The sequence below is a fragment of the Arachis ipaensis genome, chromosome B1, assembly GCF_059453495.1.
Source record: "Arachis ipaensis isolate K30076 ecotype BB chromosome B1, ASM5945349v1, whole genome shotgun sequence".
Lineage (NCBI taxonomy): Eukaryota > Viridiplantae > Streptophyta > Magnoliopsida > Fabales > Fabaceae > Arachis > Arachis ipaensis.
In genome coordinates, this window is record NC_142436.1 from 82,367,743 (window position 1) to 82,386,634 (window position 18,892).

Here is an 18,892-nt window from a genome sequence, read left to right on the forward strand (position 1 = left end):
CTTGACTAAAATTACCATTTAACTAAAGTTGATTAATCTACCAATCTCCATGGGATCGACCTCACTCTTAGTGAGTTTTATTACTTGATACGATCCGGTATACTTGCCGGTTGCGCGTTAATAATCTTAATTTTCACGTATCAAGTTTTTGGCGCCGTTGCCGGGGGTTGGAAAAGATTGACAATGATTACATGAATGGTAGTTTAGATTAAGCATTTTTCTTTTCTTTGTTAAAGCCCACTAACTGTTTGATATTTTGTTCTGCTAACTTTAACTTCACTCTAGCAATAGAGTGTTTCATTTGTGTTGTTGGTTTGTGTGTTTATGTATGTCAGAGGCAAGGAGATTTAATCCTGAAGACGAGAGAACCCTCCGAAGGTTAAGGAGAGAAGCAATAGGAAAAGGGATAATTGGTGAGGAGGATTCAGAAGGAGAAGACCAAGTCATGGAGGGCAACTCACATAACCCTGCTGAGGGAGTTGCCAACAATAACAACCCACCTCAAAGGAGAGTTCTAGCTTCTTACACTCTCCCAAATCCAAGACACTGTGGGAGAAGTATATTCGCTCCCAATGTTCATGCAAACAACTTTGAATTAAAGCCTCAGCTCATCACTCTCGTGCAAAACAATTGTTCCTTTGGAGGAGGTCCCCTTGAGGATCCAAATCAACACCTATCTGTCTTCCTGAGAATATGTGAAACTGTCAAGACAAATGGTGTGCATTCAGATGTTTACAAGCTGCTATTATTCCCATTTTCTTTGAGAGACAAGGCATTTCAATGGCTGGAGACATTTCCCAAAGAAAGTATCAATACTTGGGATGATCTGGTGAATAAATTCCTATCCAAGTTCTATCCACCTCAGATGATCATCAGGTTGAAAACGGAGGTGCAAACGTTCACTCAAATGGATGGGGAATCATTGTATGAGGCATGGGAAAGATACAAAGCTCTGATTAGGAAATGTCCACCTGAGATGTTCAGTGAATGGAATAAACTTCAAAATTTCTATGAAGGGTTGACTCAAAAATCTCAAGAGTCCTTGGATTACTCTGCAGGAGGCTCACTATAATTGATGAATACAGCCGAAGAAGCTCAGAATTTCATAGACATGGTGACAAATAACTAATACTTCTTTGCTCATCAGAGGCAATGCCAACCTATTCAAAAGAAGGGTGTGTTGGAATTAGAAGGAGTGGACACAATCTTGGCATAGAACAAGTTGATGCACCAACAAATCCAGCAACAAATGGAAATGATGGCTAAGAGAATAGATGGCCTCCAACTAGCTTCAGTGAGCACAACAAATCAAGCTTCAATTGAATGGGGTCAAAATGAAGCAGGCAATGTTGGGCAGCAACAAGAACAAGTTCAATACATGCAAAATACCTCAAGTTCATTTCAAAATGACTTCCATGGTGACACATACAACTCATCCTGGAGGAACCACCCCAACCTGAGATGGGGTGATAATCAAAACCAGTGGCAGAAGAACAACAACTCCAACCATTCCCGCAACACACACAACCAAAGTCACTCATCTAACCACACTAATCAATACAAGAAACCACAAAACACATATCAACCACCTCACAACAATCCACAAACTCATCAAAATAACATTCCCACGCCAATATCTAACCCACAAAACTACCACACTAGCCCTGCAAACAACTTCCAGCAACAACAATCCACCCCCATCATACCACCAATTGACCATCATGAAAATAGAATTTCAAGTCTTGAGGCAGCCCTACAAACAATTGCTCAATCCACTCAAAGCTTGATCAAAGGGCAAGAGAGAAATGAAGCCACCATGAAGAGCCTTGAACGGCAAGTGGGACAATTGGCCAAACAAGCTGAACGGCCGACCAACATCCTCCCAAGTGATACAATACCCAACCCAAGGGAAGAATGTAAAGCTCTGCAGTTAAGAAGTGGCAAAGTAATAGGAGAAAGTTCTAACAAGGAAGCAACAAAACTCAAGGAGCAAGACATAGTAGACAAGAAAGATGAAGAAAAGGCATCAACACTTCAAAAAAGTAAAGAAGATGAAAAGCCACAAAGCAAGATACCCACTCAAGATAGCCACCCCAATAACAAGGATGATGTCAAGCCACAACAGGAGAGCAAGAATGAAGGAGTAAAAGCCTATGTACCCAAGCTTCCATACCCAACCAGGATACACAAAGGAACGAAGGATCAACAATTTCCAAGGTTCTTGGAAATCTTTAAGAAACTTGAAATCAACATTCCATTGGCAGAAGCTTTAGAACAAATGCCATTATACGCAAAGTTTCTTAAAGAATTAATCACCAAGAAAAGAAGTTGGCAAGAGAAGGAAACAGTGATTCTCACTCAAGAGTGTAATGCCATTATCCAAAAGGGATTGCCACCAAAACTCAAGGATTCGGGCAGCTTCCTCATACCATGCACAATTGGGAATATAGCCATTGATAAATCACTCTGTGACCTGGGAGCAAGCATTAACTTAATGCCTCTTACCATGCTGAAGAAAATAATGATAGAAGAGCTGAAACCCACAAGGATGTCACTCCAACTTGCTGACAGATCTATCAAAATACCAAATGGTGTAGTTGAGAACCTCTTGGTGAAAGTGGAGAAGTTTATATTCCTAGCCGATTTTGTGGTCCTAGATATGGATGAAGAAGGGAGCAACTCAGTTATCCTTGGTAGACCCTTTTTGGCCACAGCCAGAATAATCATTGATGTGGAAAAGGGAGAGATAATTTTCAGAGTACATGATGAGAAAATGACCATAAATGTCTTCAAAGCAATGCAGTATCCCGCTGAGAAAGAAAGTTTCATGAGAGTTGATGTGGTGGATTCTTTGGTTGAAGAAGTATTTGAAACAAACCATCAAGTGAAACAAGAGGAAGTCCAGAATGTTCAAAAACAAGAAGAGAACAAATTAGAAGCACCAGAGGAACCAAGTGAAGCCAAGAAAGAAGAGGCACCACAACAAGAGTTGAAACCATTACCCCCTCATCTTAAATACGCATTCCTTGGTGAAAAGGATAGCTTCTCAGTGATCATCAACTCTACATTGAGTGCAGAGGAAGAAGAAAAACTCCTTGTAGTATTGAGAGCTCACAAGGATGCATTGGGGTGGACCATTGATGACTTGAAAGGCATAAACCCTGCCATATGCATGCACAAAATACTCTTGGAGGAAAATTCTAAACCAGTGATACAACCTCAAAGAAGATTAAATCCCATAATGAAGGAGGTGGTTCAAAAGGAAGTACTGAAGCTATGTAAAGCGGGGATCATTTACCCTATCTCTGACAGTCCATGGGTCAGCCCAGTGCATGTAGTACCCAAGAAAGGTGGGATGACTATCATTGTCAATGAGAAGAATGAGCTGATTCCGACAAGAACATTGACAGGATGGAGGATGTGCATTGACTATAGGAGGCTAAATGATGCCACACGAAAGGATCATTTCCCTCTCCCTTTTATTGACCAGATGCTCGAAAGGTTGGCTGGCCATGCTTATTATTGTTTTCTTGATGGGTATTCTAGGTATAATAAAATAGTGGTTGACCCCATGGATCAAGAGAAAACCTCCTTCACCTGCCCCTTTGGAGTTTTTACTTACAGGAGAATGCCATTCGGATTGTGTAATGCCCCAGCTACCTTTCAGAGATGCATGCTATCAATCTTCTCAGACATGGTAGAAAAATTTATTAAAGTCTTTATGGATGATTTCTCCGTTTATGGTGATTCTTTCAATGATTGCTTACACCATCTTACTCTAGTCTTGAAAAGGTGCCAAGAAACCAATTTGGTTTTGAACTGGGAGAAATGTCATTTTATGGTACCCGAAGGAATTGTTCTTGGTCACAAAATTTCAAGAAAGAGTATAGAGGTGGACAAGGCAAAAGTAGAGATTATAGAAAAGCTTCTACTGCCAACAAATGTAAAAGCTGTTAGAAGTTTCTTGGGCCATGCTGGGTTCTATAGGCGGTTCATCAAAGATTTTTCTAAAATAGCAAAACCACTAAGCAACTTGCTTGTGGTGAGCAACCCTTTTTCCTTTGATGATGAATGTAAACAGGCCTTTGAAACTCTAAAAGCTAAACTCACTACAGCACCAATTATCACACCCCCAAGTTGGGAATTACCTTTTGAACTTATGTGTGATGTAAGTGACCTCGCAATTGGTGCTATGCTGGGACAGAGAAAGGACAAGAAGCACTATGTCATCTACTATGCAAGCAAAGTATTGAATGAAGCTCAAAGAAATTATACCACAACGGAGAAAGAACTACTAGCTGTGGTGTATGCTTTTGATAAATTTAGGCAATATTTGATTGGATCCAAAATCTTAGTTTGCACTGATCATGCTGCTCTCAAGTATCTAACGTCAAAACAGGATGCCAAACCAAGGCTAATTAGATGGATATTACTTCTACAAGAGTTTGACATTAAGATCAAGGATAGAAAGGGTAGTGAGAATCAAGTTGCTGACCATCTATCAAGGTTGCCACAAAGGACAAGTCAAGATACTTCTCAACCAGTGAATGAGAATTTCCCAGATGAATGCCTCTTGCAAATCCAACAAACTCCTTAGTTCACAGACATGGCCAACTACAAAGTAGGAAGGATCATCCCACAAGAGTATACAAAGCAACAAGTTAAGAAGCTGTTACATGAGGCTAAGTTATTCTTTTGGGATGAACCATTTCTATTCAAAAGGTGCCCAGATGGAATGATAAGATGGTGTGTACTGGAGGTTGAGATGAATGACATACTATGGCATTGTCATAACTCAAGCTATGGTGGCCATTTTGGAGCTGAAAAAACTGCTGCAAAGGTGCTTTAAAGTGGTTTCTACTGGCCTTCCATCTTCAAGGATGCTAGAGACTTTTTGAGCCATTGTAATGAATGCCAAAAAACAGGAAGTTTAACAAGGAGAAATGAGATGCCTCAGAAGTTCATTTTGGAAGTGGAACTCTTTGATTTGTGGGGAATAGACTTCATGGGACCTTTCTCTCCATCATACACTTTCAAATACATTTTGGAGGCAGTGAAATATGTTTCAAAATGGGTAGAAGCAATAGCCACCACTACATGTGATACCAACGTGGTCTTGTAATTCCTAAAGAGAAACATCTTCACTAGATCTGGAGTGCTCAAAGGACTTATAAGTGATGGGGGAAGCCACTTCTGCAATAAGCAATTAAATTCTCTTCTCCATAAATATGGAGTACTCACAAAGTGGCCACACCATATCACCCACAGACAAATGGGCAAGCTGAACTTGCTAACAGAGAGCTAAAGAGGATTTTGGAGAAAACTGTGGGAGCAACAAGAAAGGATTGGGTTAGGAAGCTGGATGATGCACTTTGGGCATACAGGACAGCATTCAAAACACCCATAGGAAAATCTCCATTTCAACTAGTGTATGGGAAAGCATGCCATCTCCATGTGGAGCTTGAACATAAGGCCTTTTGGGCCACTAAACTCTTGAATTTAGATGCTCAGGCAGCAGGAGAAAAGAGGTTACTACAACTCAATGAATTAGAGGAATTCAGACTTGAGGCCTATGAAAATGCCAGAATATACAAGGAAAGAGCAAAAAGGTGGCATGACAAGAGGATTTCACCAAGAACATTTGAACCAGGCCAAAAGGTGTTGCTATTCAACTCAAGACTAAAGATTTTTCCTGGGAAGCTGAGATCTAGATGGACTGGTCCATACACCATCACCAGAGTATCCCCTCATGACTATGTGAAATTACTTGATGAAACTTCAAAAGAAACCTTCACAGTCAATGGACATAGGGTGAAACTTTATCTTGGTGGCCCCTGGAGCAAGGAAGAGAATGTGCAACTTTTAACATGAACAAGGAAGCTACATTGTCAAGCTAAGGAAAATAAACAAGCGCTTCATGGGAGGCAACCCATGCACAGGAGTTTTCTGTTATTCTTTGATGCTTTAGTAGTCAATAATGAGAGATTGCATCATATTCAAAAAAAATAATAAAAACAAAGAAGAAAAGGGGTTGAATTAGCTTGTAGTGTATGCAGGACACTAAGTTTGGTGTGGCCAACTTTGAAGCAAATGGTAAATTTTAATTATGTTATAACACTTAGTCACAAACTAAGTTTGGTGTCCTCACATACATAAATAATGCTAGAAAAAGAGAGAGTGTAGTTTTTTTGCGTATGAAATCAATCCTTAGATTTTAATTTTTGTTATTATAGTCAATTTTACATTAGAATATCATCATACTTTGTTAGCATAAGTAAAGAAACCTCAAGAATCTCAAGGTTTTGGAATTTTGTTGCAGGAAAATAAAAGAAAGAAGTGATGGGAAATCTTGGAAGAGGAATCACGGATACACACACAAGGAAAAGGAAGTCACATGAGCCTTGAATTTTGTGCATTGGAAAGAGAAACTCAACATGCATTAGCTAGAAGATTCATGCTTCCCATAACACAATCAAACCATTAAGGCAATTCCCCCACTCTTTAAAGAATGTCGTGACCCCCCCAACAAAAACAATTACACTTACCTTACCTTCATACCTATATAGACCACCGAACCATCTCCATTCCCAAACCCCTTCACAATCTTTTTCAAACCTTCCTTTCTTACCTCATGAGCCTATTCTTATAAGCATCCCTCAGTTCCAATTCTTGTATTCTTGAGGACAAGCATTTCTCTAAGTTTGGTGTGGAGGATTCGGCCATCTTAATTGGAATTCAATGGCCTCATCATCAGTAGCTAAGAAGGGGAAAGGCAAGTAACCCATGCAAGAGGAGATTACATTTGATGAGAGAAGGTTCAAATCCAAAAACCATGAGCGCATCTTCAATTGGATGATAAGCAAAGACATTGTTCCGGAGGTACCTTTCAAGCTAAGAAAGGAGGAGTACCCTGAGATACAAAAAGTAATTAGAAAAAGGGGATGGGAGCTTCTCTGTACTCAACCTCAAGTTGTAAGCATACCTCTCATTCATGAGTTCTATGCCAATGTCATAAAGAAAAATGAGGATAAAGAACCATATCTGAGCTATGTAAGAGGAGTGGTGGTCCAATTCAGCCCAGACACCATCAATAGGGTGCTAATGATCAAACCAATACGATTTAAGCAACCTAGCTATGAGGAGAGGGTTAAATATGACCAAAGATGTGTGGACGTGCTAAGTGATCTATGCAAAGTAGGCACGGACTGGGTGTTGGATTCACAAGGACAACCACTCAAACTTAGAAGAGGTGATCTCATACCTCAAGCAAAAGGATGGCATGACATAGTGAGAAGATCATTAATCCCTACATCAAACAATTCAGAGGTGACAATAAACAGAGCAATAATGATCCACTGCATAATGAAAGGAGGAGAGATCAATGTGGGAGAAATCATAGCCAAAAACATCATTGACACAGCTGAAAATGTCAAACAAGATAGTTTCTAGGATAACTGGTGCACGAAATTGTGATGTCCAGGCTCAAACTATTCCTGGCACGTGAGCAACTTGGTACGCGTAATCGTGATTACACATTCATAATTTGTCACAACTTTGATACAACTGACCAGCAAGTGCACTGGGTCGTCCAAGTAATACCTTACGTGAGTAAGGGTCGAATCCCACGGAGATTGTTGGTATGAAGCAAGCTATGGTCACCTTGTAAATTTCAGTCAGGCGGATATAAAATAATTATGGAGTTTTCGAATAATAAATAATAGAATAGGGATAGAGGTACTTATGTAAATCATTGGTAGGAATTTCAGATAAGCGAATGGAGATGCTTTTCGTTCCTCTGAACCTCTGCTTTCCTGCTATCTTCATCCAATCAGTCTTACTCCTTTCCATGGATGGCTTTATGTGATACATCACCACTGTCAATGGCTACTTTCGGTCATCTCTCGGGAAAATGATCCAATGCCCTGTCACGGCACGGCTAATCGTCTGGAGGCATCACCCTTGCCAATGGCTTCATCTTATCCTCTCAGTGAATAATATGCTCACGCACCCTGTCACGGCACGGCTATTCATCTGTCGGTTCTCGATCATGCTGGAATAGGATTTACTATCCTTTTGCGTCTGTCACTAACGCCCTGCAATCGCGAGTTAGGAGCTCGTCACAGTCATTCAATCATTGGATCCTACTCGGAATACCACAGACAAGGTTTAGACCTTCCGGATTCTCTTGAATGCCGCCATCATTCTAGCTTACACAACGAAGATTCCGGTTAGGAGATCTAAGAGATATTCATTCTAGCTTATTTCATGTAGAACGGAGGTGTTTGTCAGGCACATGTTCATAGGGGAGAATGGTGATGAGCGTCACACATAATCATCACCTTCATCACGTTCTTGGGTGCGAATGGATATCTTAGAAGCAAAACAAGATGAATTGAATAGAAAATAGTAGTACTTTGCATTAATCTTTGAGGAACAGCAGAGCTCCACACCTTAATCTATGGAGTGTAGAAACTCTACAGTTGAAAATACATAAGTGAAAGGTCCAGGCATGGCCGAGATGGCCAGCCCCCTAAAACGTGATCAATAGTCTCCTAAGATGAACAATGGATTAAAACTGAGACCAAAGATGTCTAATACAATAGTAAGAGGTCCTATTTATAATAAACTAGTCACTAGGGTTTACATGAGTAGGTAATTGATGCATAAATCCACTTCCTGGGCCCACTTGGTGTGTGTTTGGGCTGAGCCTGAGTGTTGCACGTGTAGAGGTCCTTCTTGGAGTTGAACGCCAGTTTTTGTGCCAGTTTGGGCGTTCAACTCTGGTTTTGGCTCCTTTTCTGGCGCTGGACGCCAGATTTGGGTAGAGAGCTGGCGTTGAACGCCAGTTTACGTCGTCTATTCTTGGCCAAAGTATGGACTATTATATATTGCTGGAAATCCCTGGATGTCTACTTTTCAACGCAATTGGAAGCGCGCCATTTCGAGTTCTGTAGCTCCAGAAAATCCACTTTGAGTGCAGGGAGGTCAGAATCCAACAGCATCAGCAGTCCTTCTTCAACCTCTGAATCTGATTTCTGCTCAAGTCCCTCAATTTCAGCCAGAAAATACCTGAAATCACAGAAAAACACACAAACTCATAGTAAAGTCCAGAAATGTGAATTTAACATAAAAACTAATGAAAACATCCCTAAAAGTAACTAGATCCTACTAAAAACATACTAAAAACAATGCCAAAAAGCGTATAAATTATCCGCTCATCAATAACCTAGCACTATCTTACGCTTATGTGAAGATGCCGGGGTACCTCTTGAAGAGTTTGAAGAAACAGACATAGTGTCCGTAGCGAAGCCCATCACCAAGAAAAGATTGGAGTACGTCACCACAGTCCAATTGGAAAGGCAACCTCTAGCAAAAAGAAAGAAAAGGAAAGGAGAGAGAGAAGAGGAAGAGCATGAAGAAATGGAAGAATCAAGTACCTTCAACTTGAATGAATTCCAAGCCGCTTTGGAAGGAATTTCTGAGCAATATTAACAAATTCAGAGAAGCCAAGAGGAACACGCACAACAACAAAGGGACCTTTGGCAGGTAATGAATCAGCAAAGAGAAGTTCAGGTTCAATGGATGGGTCAGCAAAGTGAATATCAAACACATATGATGGAACTACAACAAGAACAATACACCAAGATGTATGAAGCCATCAATAATTCAACTGCTGAATATGAAAGATCCATGAATAAAGTAATACAAGAACAGTTTCAGTTGAGGAAAGAGCAAGCTCAACAAAGGGAGCTTCTCCAAAGAATAGATGACAGAACAGACAAGCTTTATAGAGAATTCAATGAAAACAGAATGTTCAAGAAGGCTAGACACCTAGATAGAGTTGAATATGATATGATGACTCAAGAGAAACTCGCCTACCTTTGTGGGACATTTACAGCGCTCAACCCACAAATCCAAACATTCAATGAAGCACAAAAGGTATTGGAAGAACAAGAAATCTCAAGAGTGAGGTTCAACATTCAAAGGTTAAAAGACAAGATGGTAAGCTCAGGGATATGGAGGAAAGTGGAAGAGGAATCAACAACAAAACAACAAGGAGAACTGAGAAAGAAGAAAAGGGAGGATCCAAAGGACAAAGGAAAACAAGGAGAATCAAGCAAAGGAAAGGGACCCAAAACTTAAAGGTGGTGGAGTTCTTTTTGTATTTTAATAAATAAAAAAGATGTATGTTTGAAACATGATACACCTTCTAGTAGTCTTTTATGCACTTTCATGTTTATAATATGCATGTTCATGTTTATATCATGTATCCGCATATGCTTGGAATGTATGCTTGTTTTAAGCCTTTTTGCTTGATAATGGAATAAAAGATGCAGTTTGAGCAAGAACATAGAGAAATCTAGCCTAGAGAGATTAAAGTTGTCCTACAAAAGTGTCAATATACATGCTTTCATTGAGAATGAATCAGGGCTCAAGAAATCAAAAGGATGCTTGCTCACACAAGGCTAGTTAGTTGAAAGCTATAAGATCCAAGAAGTTAGAAAATCTTGAATAAAGAAAACAGAGAACACAAAATAAAAAGCTAGGCATCAATGACAAAATTTGGATATGTGTCTGTGGTGATTGATATTAAGGAACATACTTGGGCAAGTAAATCTGAGGGGTGCTTTATCACCCGGTAACTTGAGTTAACTAACTCGGGATTATCGATTGAAAACTCACTTTCAAGAGTAGCCCTATAACAGAACATTTAGCAACCCAAAGAGGTGATGGACACCACTGTCCAAATAAACTCCTAAAGTTATATGCTTGTGATTGAATGTGTTAAGGAGAGAGGCTTGAGTTAGTAAATCTTTAAGAGTGTTTCAACACTTAACAACTTAAACCAATTGGTTTGGGATTGTTGATTAAAAGCTTATGCTAAAGAGCCACCTTAAGACAAGATTTTAAGCTCAAATAAAAAAAAAAGAAAGAAAGGGGGGTCTAGTGAAGCTAACTAGTTTAGTAATGAAGCAAGCATTTCACTAAAGAAGTTGAAAAAGCCTTGATCATTTGCAGTGAACAAAAGATTGCACAAATGAGGATAACAATCTTTGTTGAAAGAAATGCCTCTCTGTTAAGATAGTTAATTCTTGCATCTTAAATTCTATTATCCAATCCTCTTATCTCTTGCTTGAGGACAAGCAATATTTTAAGTTTGGTGTTGTGATGCATTCGCATATTTGCCATTTTAACTAGTTAGTTTAGTTGGTTTTAGCTTAATTTCATTTATTATTACTAGAATAAACAAGCAATTTTGTGAGTTTTCTCTACATTCATTCATAAACCAATAATTAGGTGAAATTTGGCATAATTCATGTAAATGATTTAAGAAGTTTATAAACAAGTTGATATGAATGATTCTCTTGAAATTCATTGCATAAGATGGCAAAACTTTGAGGAAGATTCTTTGGTTTATGTTAGGTGATGAAGAAAGAAGATGATGGAGCAAGAATTAGAGCAAAAAGGGTTGAAGATACATCAATCTTGACAAGGAAACAGAGCAAGAAAAGAAGCTTGAAACAGAGCAAGGAGAGAAGCTTGAAACAGAGCACAAATGAGGATCAAGGGCGTTGCCAGGAAGGGAATGAACTGGCGTGTTCCCTGGCAACGCCCATAATAACGCCAAGGTAAAAATTGTTGGCAAGGGGAGCTCACTAGCACGTTGTTGGTGGCGTTTTCCTTGGCAACTCCAGCAACAACGCTGGCCACTTCAAGCACCCTTGGAAAAGGCTCGAGAGCGTTGCCCAGTGAGGAATGAATTGGCGTGTTCATCAACAACGCCAGCAACAACGCTGGTCCCTGCAAGGTGGCTATGGAAAATGACCTTGGACGTTGCCAACTTGAAGTTAAATGTGCGTGTTCCTTGGCAACGCAAGGCCAAGGAATTGAGCTAAGGAGAGCTCGAAAGCGTTGTTGCCTTGAATTTGAAGTGGCGTGTTCATCAACAACGCCAGCAACAACGCCAAGGCTAAGAACTTGGGCCAGGGGAGGATTGGGCGTTGTCATGGGCGTGTTTGACAATAACTTCAACAACAACTCCAACCAAGACAGCCTAACCTCACCTCCTTCAAAGATGAATAACTTGAGTTACAGAGATCAAATTTGAGCGCTTCTAGTTGCATTGGAAAGCTGACATACAGAGCTTTCCAATGATATATAATAGTCTATAGTGATGTATGAAATGGAAGCTCAAATCAGACTCATCTTTAGGCCCAAAAAACAAGGAAATGAGGTTGAAATTCAAGGAACCATGAATGGGTAAAGAGAGGGGGGTCGAACACGTTGCCAAGGCAAAGATGGCCTGGCGTGTTCCTTGGAAACTCTAGCAACAACTCTAGGCCAAGAAATTTGGGCTAGAGGAGTTGTTGAACGCGTTATTGGTGGCGTGTTTGGCAAAAATGCCCAACCAAGGCAGCCTAACCTTGCCCTCTTCAATGGAGCATAACTTGAGCTAGGAAGGTCTAAATAAGGTGATTCTAGTTGCATTGGAAAGTAGACATCAAGAGCTTTCCAAGAATATATAATAGTTCATATTGAGGCAAAGGATTGAAGCTCAAAGTTCAGGCAACATCAAGCATAAAAAGTGAAGAACAAGCAAGTGTTTGGCAACAACTTGGGCAACAACTTGGGTAACAACGCCCAAGCACCATGTCCCACTCCCAGGAAAATTCCTTGCACGTTGCCAATGTGCACCAAGGCTGGCGTTATTGACAAACACGCCAGGCCATTGGGCCAGAACAATGAAAATGAGTCATGTTTCCTCTGTTTGCCAAGAATTCTTTCATGAAGCAAAATCAACAAGAGCAAGGCCCAAATTGCTAACCCAAAAGGAGAATTTCAAGGAGTTTTAGGAATAGTATAAATAGAGAATAGTTTTGCACTTTAAGAGGACTTTTGAAAACATTTAGACTCTTAGACATTTTTACTTTTAGACTCAGACTTTTTCTGTTTTTACTGCTTCTCAACCATCTTCTATTTTGTTTTCTTTTGGTAATTTTGAATTTCAGTTTTTAAGAACTTCTTCTTCATTCTTCATTACCCTTCTTTACTGAATTTTAATGTTTACTTTTGCATTTGTTGTTGAATTTAGAGCTATGATTCACTAAACCCCATTTTCATTAGGAGGAGGAGCTTTGCACATTTGAATGGGTTGATAACTTTTCTTTTCCTTCTCAATTCAAGTGGTTCATCTAAGAGTAAACTCTTATTCTTCATAGATTTAATCACCATCGAGAGAGGGATTGAATCTATATGAATTATGTGGTGAACTTGAGAAAGGAGCTACATAATTCAGTTTAGAGTTCATCCTTTCATGATTTCTTTGATCAATACACTTTGGGTTGGTATGTGAGATGTAACCTCCCTTAGTTGAGATTCTGGAAGTTGTGTGACTTGGATTAAAAATTGAACTTCATCTCTTCTCATGAACAATTAGATCACGAGAGTGGCAATTGGTTGTGTTGAGAGAAATTGAGTTACCAAGAGATTGGGACTCAATTACCGACAATTTGCCATGGATCGATACCCATGATTGAGAAGGAATTGATCAACATCGATTCATGAGAATTTGCATCTTTGAGCCCTAATGATCTCTTCCATCATTAATTCTCATCTCTTTTGTTCTTTAGTTATTTTGAATACCCATTACCCAATTCCCTTTTTCATTCAAGCAATTTAAGATTTCTGCCATTTACATTCTGCTCTAAATTACTTGCAATTTAATTTCTGCACTTTATATTCTTGCACTATACTTCCTTGCAATTTAACTTTAATGTCATTTAAGTTTCTTGCATTTTTAAGTTTCAGTTATTTACTTTCATTGTTCTTCTTTATTCTAGTTCTTTAAATCCTTTGTCATTTAACTTTCCGCAATTACATTCAAAAATCAAATCTCATGAATTCAAAACCATGTTTTCTTGACTAAAATTACCATTTAACTAAAGTTTATTAATCTACCAATCTCCGTGGGATCGACCTCACTCTTAGTGAGTTTTATTACTTGATACGATCTGGTATACTTGCCGGTTGCGCGTTAATAATCTTAATTTTCGCGTATCAACAAGCATGTAAGTTTTGAGCCTATTGTGTGGTTATATCTTCTAACCATTAATTCCCATTCTTGTGTGCATTATTCTCTCTCTATGATTGCAATCCTTGCTTCGTCTAATTCTATATTTCTATTACTTTGTGTATGAATGCATTTACATGATTGAGGCCATCATTTCAATAGTGACTTTTCCCAAATGGCCTTAACCCTTTTATCTACCATTGCTAACCAATTTTGAGCCTATGATAAACCCTCTTTGTTCTTAAAAAGAGCACATCAACAACTCTAAGCGAAAAACAATGAATGTCCCTAAATTTGGATCCTTGATTAGCTTAGGTAAGTGAAGGTGTGTATCATTCAAATGGGAGGGTGTACTTGGGAACTTGGGTAGATGTAAAGTGGTGTATTATAGTTGTAATTTAAAAAATTTTAGGATTTGGGAACATACTCATGCATTGAATGATTGAACCATATGCATTGAAACTTTTGTACATGAAACCCCAAGAAAAAGGGGACCCAAAAGAAAAAAAATTATATGTGTATATATGAGAATGTAAGAAAAAAATAGAAAAAATATATAGAAGAAACAAGGATATGAAAAAAAAAAGAGAGAAAGTAATAAAAGGGGACAAAAATGCCCCAAGACAAGGTAATAATAACAATGCATATGGGATGTGAATTGAAAAGAATGCATGAGTATGCAAAAAGTGAAACTCATGGGTAGCAAGGTAATGTATTATAGTTGTATAGGTTGTTCTATGTGTCTAGTGGGATCTTAGGTTAATCAAGGACTCAAAATTTAAGCTCACTTGACCATATACATCCTTACCTTCACCCTAGCCCCATTACAACCCATGAATAAGACCTCATGATACTTGTAAGCATGCATTAAGTAATTGTTGATTGTTAGATGAAAGACAAATCATGGAAATCATGATTAGGAGAGGATTGAGTGACGAACCCTATACACTCAAGCGAATAGAGTGGATACACTTCCGGTGAGGGTTCAATGCTCAACTCCTTGTTCCCGGCTTTCACAAGCGTTCATCTAGCAAGTTATATGCATTTCATAGTAATGTTCAATTTGGTAGGATTTAGGAACTATATATCATTTTTACCCCGTATGCTCATATGTGTTCTTGGAGGATAGATTTACCCTTGACCAAGTAGATAGAAAATTTTACATTAGTTGCATGCATTTACTTAGGAAATTTGCATTTTATAACCCCTTTCTTACCATGATCTTTGGTCTTTATATTTTTTTAGCTAGAGGACATGCTTGGTTTAAGTGTGGGGAGATTTGATAAACCCCAATTTTGTGGTTTATATTGTGTAGAATTTGGGGAGTTTTGTCAATATTTCTCACACTTATTCACAAGAATTGCATGGTTTTGTGTTCTCTTCCTAATATTGCTTCATGATGAAAAATATGCTTCTTTTGCCTTAAAACTGCTATATTTTGATCCTCTTCTATTACCATTTGATGCCGTGACGTGTTTGTTGAGTGATTTCAGAATTAATAGGGCAAGAATAGCCTAGAAGAAAGAAAGAAAGCATGCACAAGAGGAAGGAACATGAAGATTTGGATTTTGGGAAATTCAGCATGGGTGTGCACACGCACCTCGCGCGCACGTGTGGGTGTGGACAGCTGGAAGCGGCGCGCACGCGTACATGGCACGCATGCGTGGATCATAAAAGCAATCGGCACGCACGCACACATGGCACGTATGCGCGACAAGCTGCACGTGACCTCATTAAAGGAAATCGTGCTTGGCGATTTGAGGCTCAAGAGGCCAAAATTCAAGCTGGTTCTGCATGGAAAAGACCCAAGGATGCTAGGGGGGAAAGGGGGATCAATCATTTTACACTTAGATACAATTTTTAACTAGTTTTTGGTTCTTGTTCTTCTAGAGAGAGAAACCCTTGTTCCTCTCTAGATCTAGCTTTAATTTGATCTTCCCTTGTTGAATTCTGAATTGAATCTTGTTAATTACTAGTTTTGATTGTCTAATTTGAATTCTTTAGTATAATTTTGTTTAGATCTTGTGTTAGTTTTATGATTCTTGTCAATTGTCATTTCATACCCATTTCATGAATCTTGTGAATCTTGACTTGCTAATGTTACATTGATGAATTTCATAATTAATTGTGTTGTTTGAATGATTGTATGTTGATAATTGTTAGTGGGTACTTGTTAGTTTCAATTTAATTACAATTTGAATATGTCTTTTATTAATGCTTACCATGTATTTGATGAATTATTTCCTTTGATTATGGAGTAGTTCTCTTTACTCTTGGCCTAGGCTAAGGGAATTGGGTAAACTTGAGTCATTGGTTCTAATGGATTTGATGATTTGGGAACCCAAAATTCCTAATTGCTTTGTCTTAGTTATAGTTAATTGTTTAGTCTTAGAATAGAATTATAGTGGATGTTATCTTGTTAGTTTAGAATTGCTCACATCTTGCTTTAGTTATTTGGATTAGTTTCTTGCACTTCAAGATTACTTGCTTGTTAAGATTCCTAGTTTAATTTCTAGCTCATGACTTGCAACCTCGGAATTCTAACCAATGTTGATGCACATGTTTGCCCATTCCTTGTGAGACGACCCGAGGTTTGAATACTTCGGTTACTTTTATTGGGGTTGAACTTGTAACAACCAAATTCCTTCTAAATTTGACTCGAGGATTGTTGTTGGGTAGAGCTATACTTACAATGGGATTTTATTGAGAAATTCTATACCGACATAGTCCTCGACCATCAAGTGGCTGGGAATTTATTATGAATTATGGTAAAAATTGGTTGCTGAAAAGACTGAAAAATGGGTAAAAACAGAAAAAGAATCTGAAGAATTTATGAAGAACACAAAGAACACTTTGAGTGTGATGAAGAATGATGAAGAACAGGCTTTAGATCCTTAAAAGGGCAAGGAGGTAAAATTTTTGGTGTTTGGGAGATTATTTGGTAATTTCTGAAAGTTAGGGTGGTTAAAGTAGAAATATTAAAAGTTACGGGTTGTAAAAAGTAAATTTTAAAGGTTAAAAGTTAAAGTTGGGTAATTTTTGAAAATTTAATGATATATAATAAATAATAATAAAATATTAAATACTAATATTTAATTAAAATTATTATTTAAATAAAAATAATAAAATAATGCGAAAAAGGCAATTTTTTGTAAAAGTTTTAGAAAGACAACTTTAAGCACAGAATCTCATAATTACCTTCATAAAACACTTCGAGAGTGGTAATAACATGTTAGTGAGGCAAAGATAAAGGAACGATAAAAATTTAAATAAAAGATAAAAACCAAAGAAAAGTCTGTAAAGTTTTAATAACAGAAAAATAGACAGAGATTAGTGAACGAATTAGGGCAACATAGTTAGTCCTTGAGTTGTGACTAAGGTTAGGTATTATATGAAAAGTTAAACTATTTCAGTATAGACTTAATGAACCTATACCTGGGACATGCTAACTATTCATACCGAAATTTACATAAGCTTTAAATGCTAACGTTAAACAGAGTAATTAGAGCAGAGTAAAGAGATACCCAAGAAAAAAAGTAATCAGAGCAGATTAAAGAGAATAAGAATAGAGGACCTATTGAAAAGTTATTCATTAGTTGCATTAAGGCAACCCTAGAAATATCTATATGTTCATCCGCTGCATTGAGGCAGTCAGATAGATGGTGGTGCAACCACTGAGAACGCTTTCCTGTGGTACAGATTCATATTCTATTTCTGTAAGGCAGAGGGGTTATTTCCTGCTACAGAAGTACCGTGACCACCTGTTCCATTTCTATAGTGGCAGATGGGTTATTTCCTGTATACAGAAGGTGTGGCGGCATACATCCCTACAGTGACAGACGTGTTATTTCCTGCGTGCAGAGGACCCTGTGCTGGCAGAGGGGTTATTTCCTGTACATAAAGGTATAGCCAACAGGAAAGCCATACCCTAAACCCTAAACCGACAAATGAGCTCATTACCTGCACTAGGACTAGACATGCATCATTCTTGTTTGCACATTATTCTCCGTTGCTTTTCTTCTTGTGTGTATGATCTATTACTCTATGTTTGTTTGCGTGTATGCTATATCTGTGTTTTATTTTCTTGTATTCTTCTGTTTGTATTCTGCTTTTTGTTTTCTCTACTTTCTCTATCTATCCTTATCTTCGATTTACTGCTTTGCTATATCCCATTATTCGCCTGCTAATTGACGCCGAATAAATGAATGTAACTAATAACCATGGCCCTACTAAAGACTCCCTAGTTCTTACGCCCTTCTCTCCCTTCCTCCCCTTCAGATGAGACGGGCGTGATATTCTATGAGTTCGAGGACCCTTATGTCTACGAGGAACCAGTACATCACAGTTACTTCATTATGGGATTGGAGCCTCGTATTAGACGTTATGTGTTACCAAATCAAGCTTTTCAACATCCTCTATCTAGCCCATATTTTGGCCCCGATGCTTCTTATGACTTCCCCTTATCCTGGTTACACCCTGACGCACCTGGACATCCTTTTCCTAAAGATCCCGGACACCCTATACCAGCTCAACCCTTGAATGAGGCAGTACCTGAGCCTATCATTCCTGATGAGCCTCAGTTAGCTGGTGACTACGTACCTGTAATTCCACCAGGGTGGGACTTTCCCCCTGGGCCGATCCCTGACTTTCCACAGCCTGATGAGCCGGCACTTTCGGACGATGGGGTAGCTCCTATTTACTCGAACGGACATGTATTCGTGAATGGTTTTGTACATAGTGACAACAGTGCTTCTGGTGGGTCTGGGGGTATAGCTATAGCTGCGGACGAGGAGGAGGAGGAGGATCCTGAGATAGAGATAG

The 18,892-nt window shown here is 38.7% G+C and overlaps 1 protein-coding gene across 1 annotated transcript; it reads left to right on the plus strand.

Annotated features, from left to right (window-relative positions):
• Nucleotides 1-328: 328 nt before the first annotated feature.
• On the plus strand, nt 329-5,871 carry LOC148577235 (uncharacterized). The gene is made up of 8 exons (XM_088502864.1): nt 329-557; nt 729-829; nt 1,931-2,528; nt 3,546-3,792; nt 3,988-4,241; nt 4,626-4,759; nt 5,269-5,528; nt 5,679-5,871. The coding sequence occupies exons 1-8, from the start codon at nt 329-331 to the stop codon at nt 5,869-5,871; spliced, it is 2,016 nt and encodes a 671-aa protein (XP_088358990.1).
• The last annotated feature ends 13,021 nt before the right edge of the window (nt 5,872-18,892 follow it).

Bases quoted from the DNA above. Each gene is read 5' to 3' on its own strand.
- LOC148577235 (XM_088502864.1), top strand. From the start codon at position 329: ATGTCAGAGGCAAGGAGATTTAATCCTGAAGACGAGAGAACCCTCCGA. The intron at 558-728 runs GTATATTCGCTC...GTGTGCATTCAG, and splicing joins TCCAAGACACTGTGGGAGAA to ATGTTTACAAGCTGCTATTA. The intron at 5,529-5,678 runs GTTACTACAACT...ATTCAACTCAAG, and splicing joins CAGGCAGCAGGAGAAAAGAG to ACTAAAGATTTTTCCTGGGA.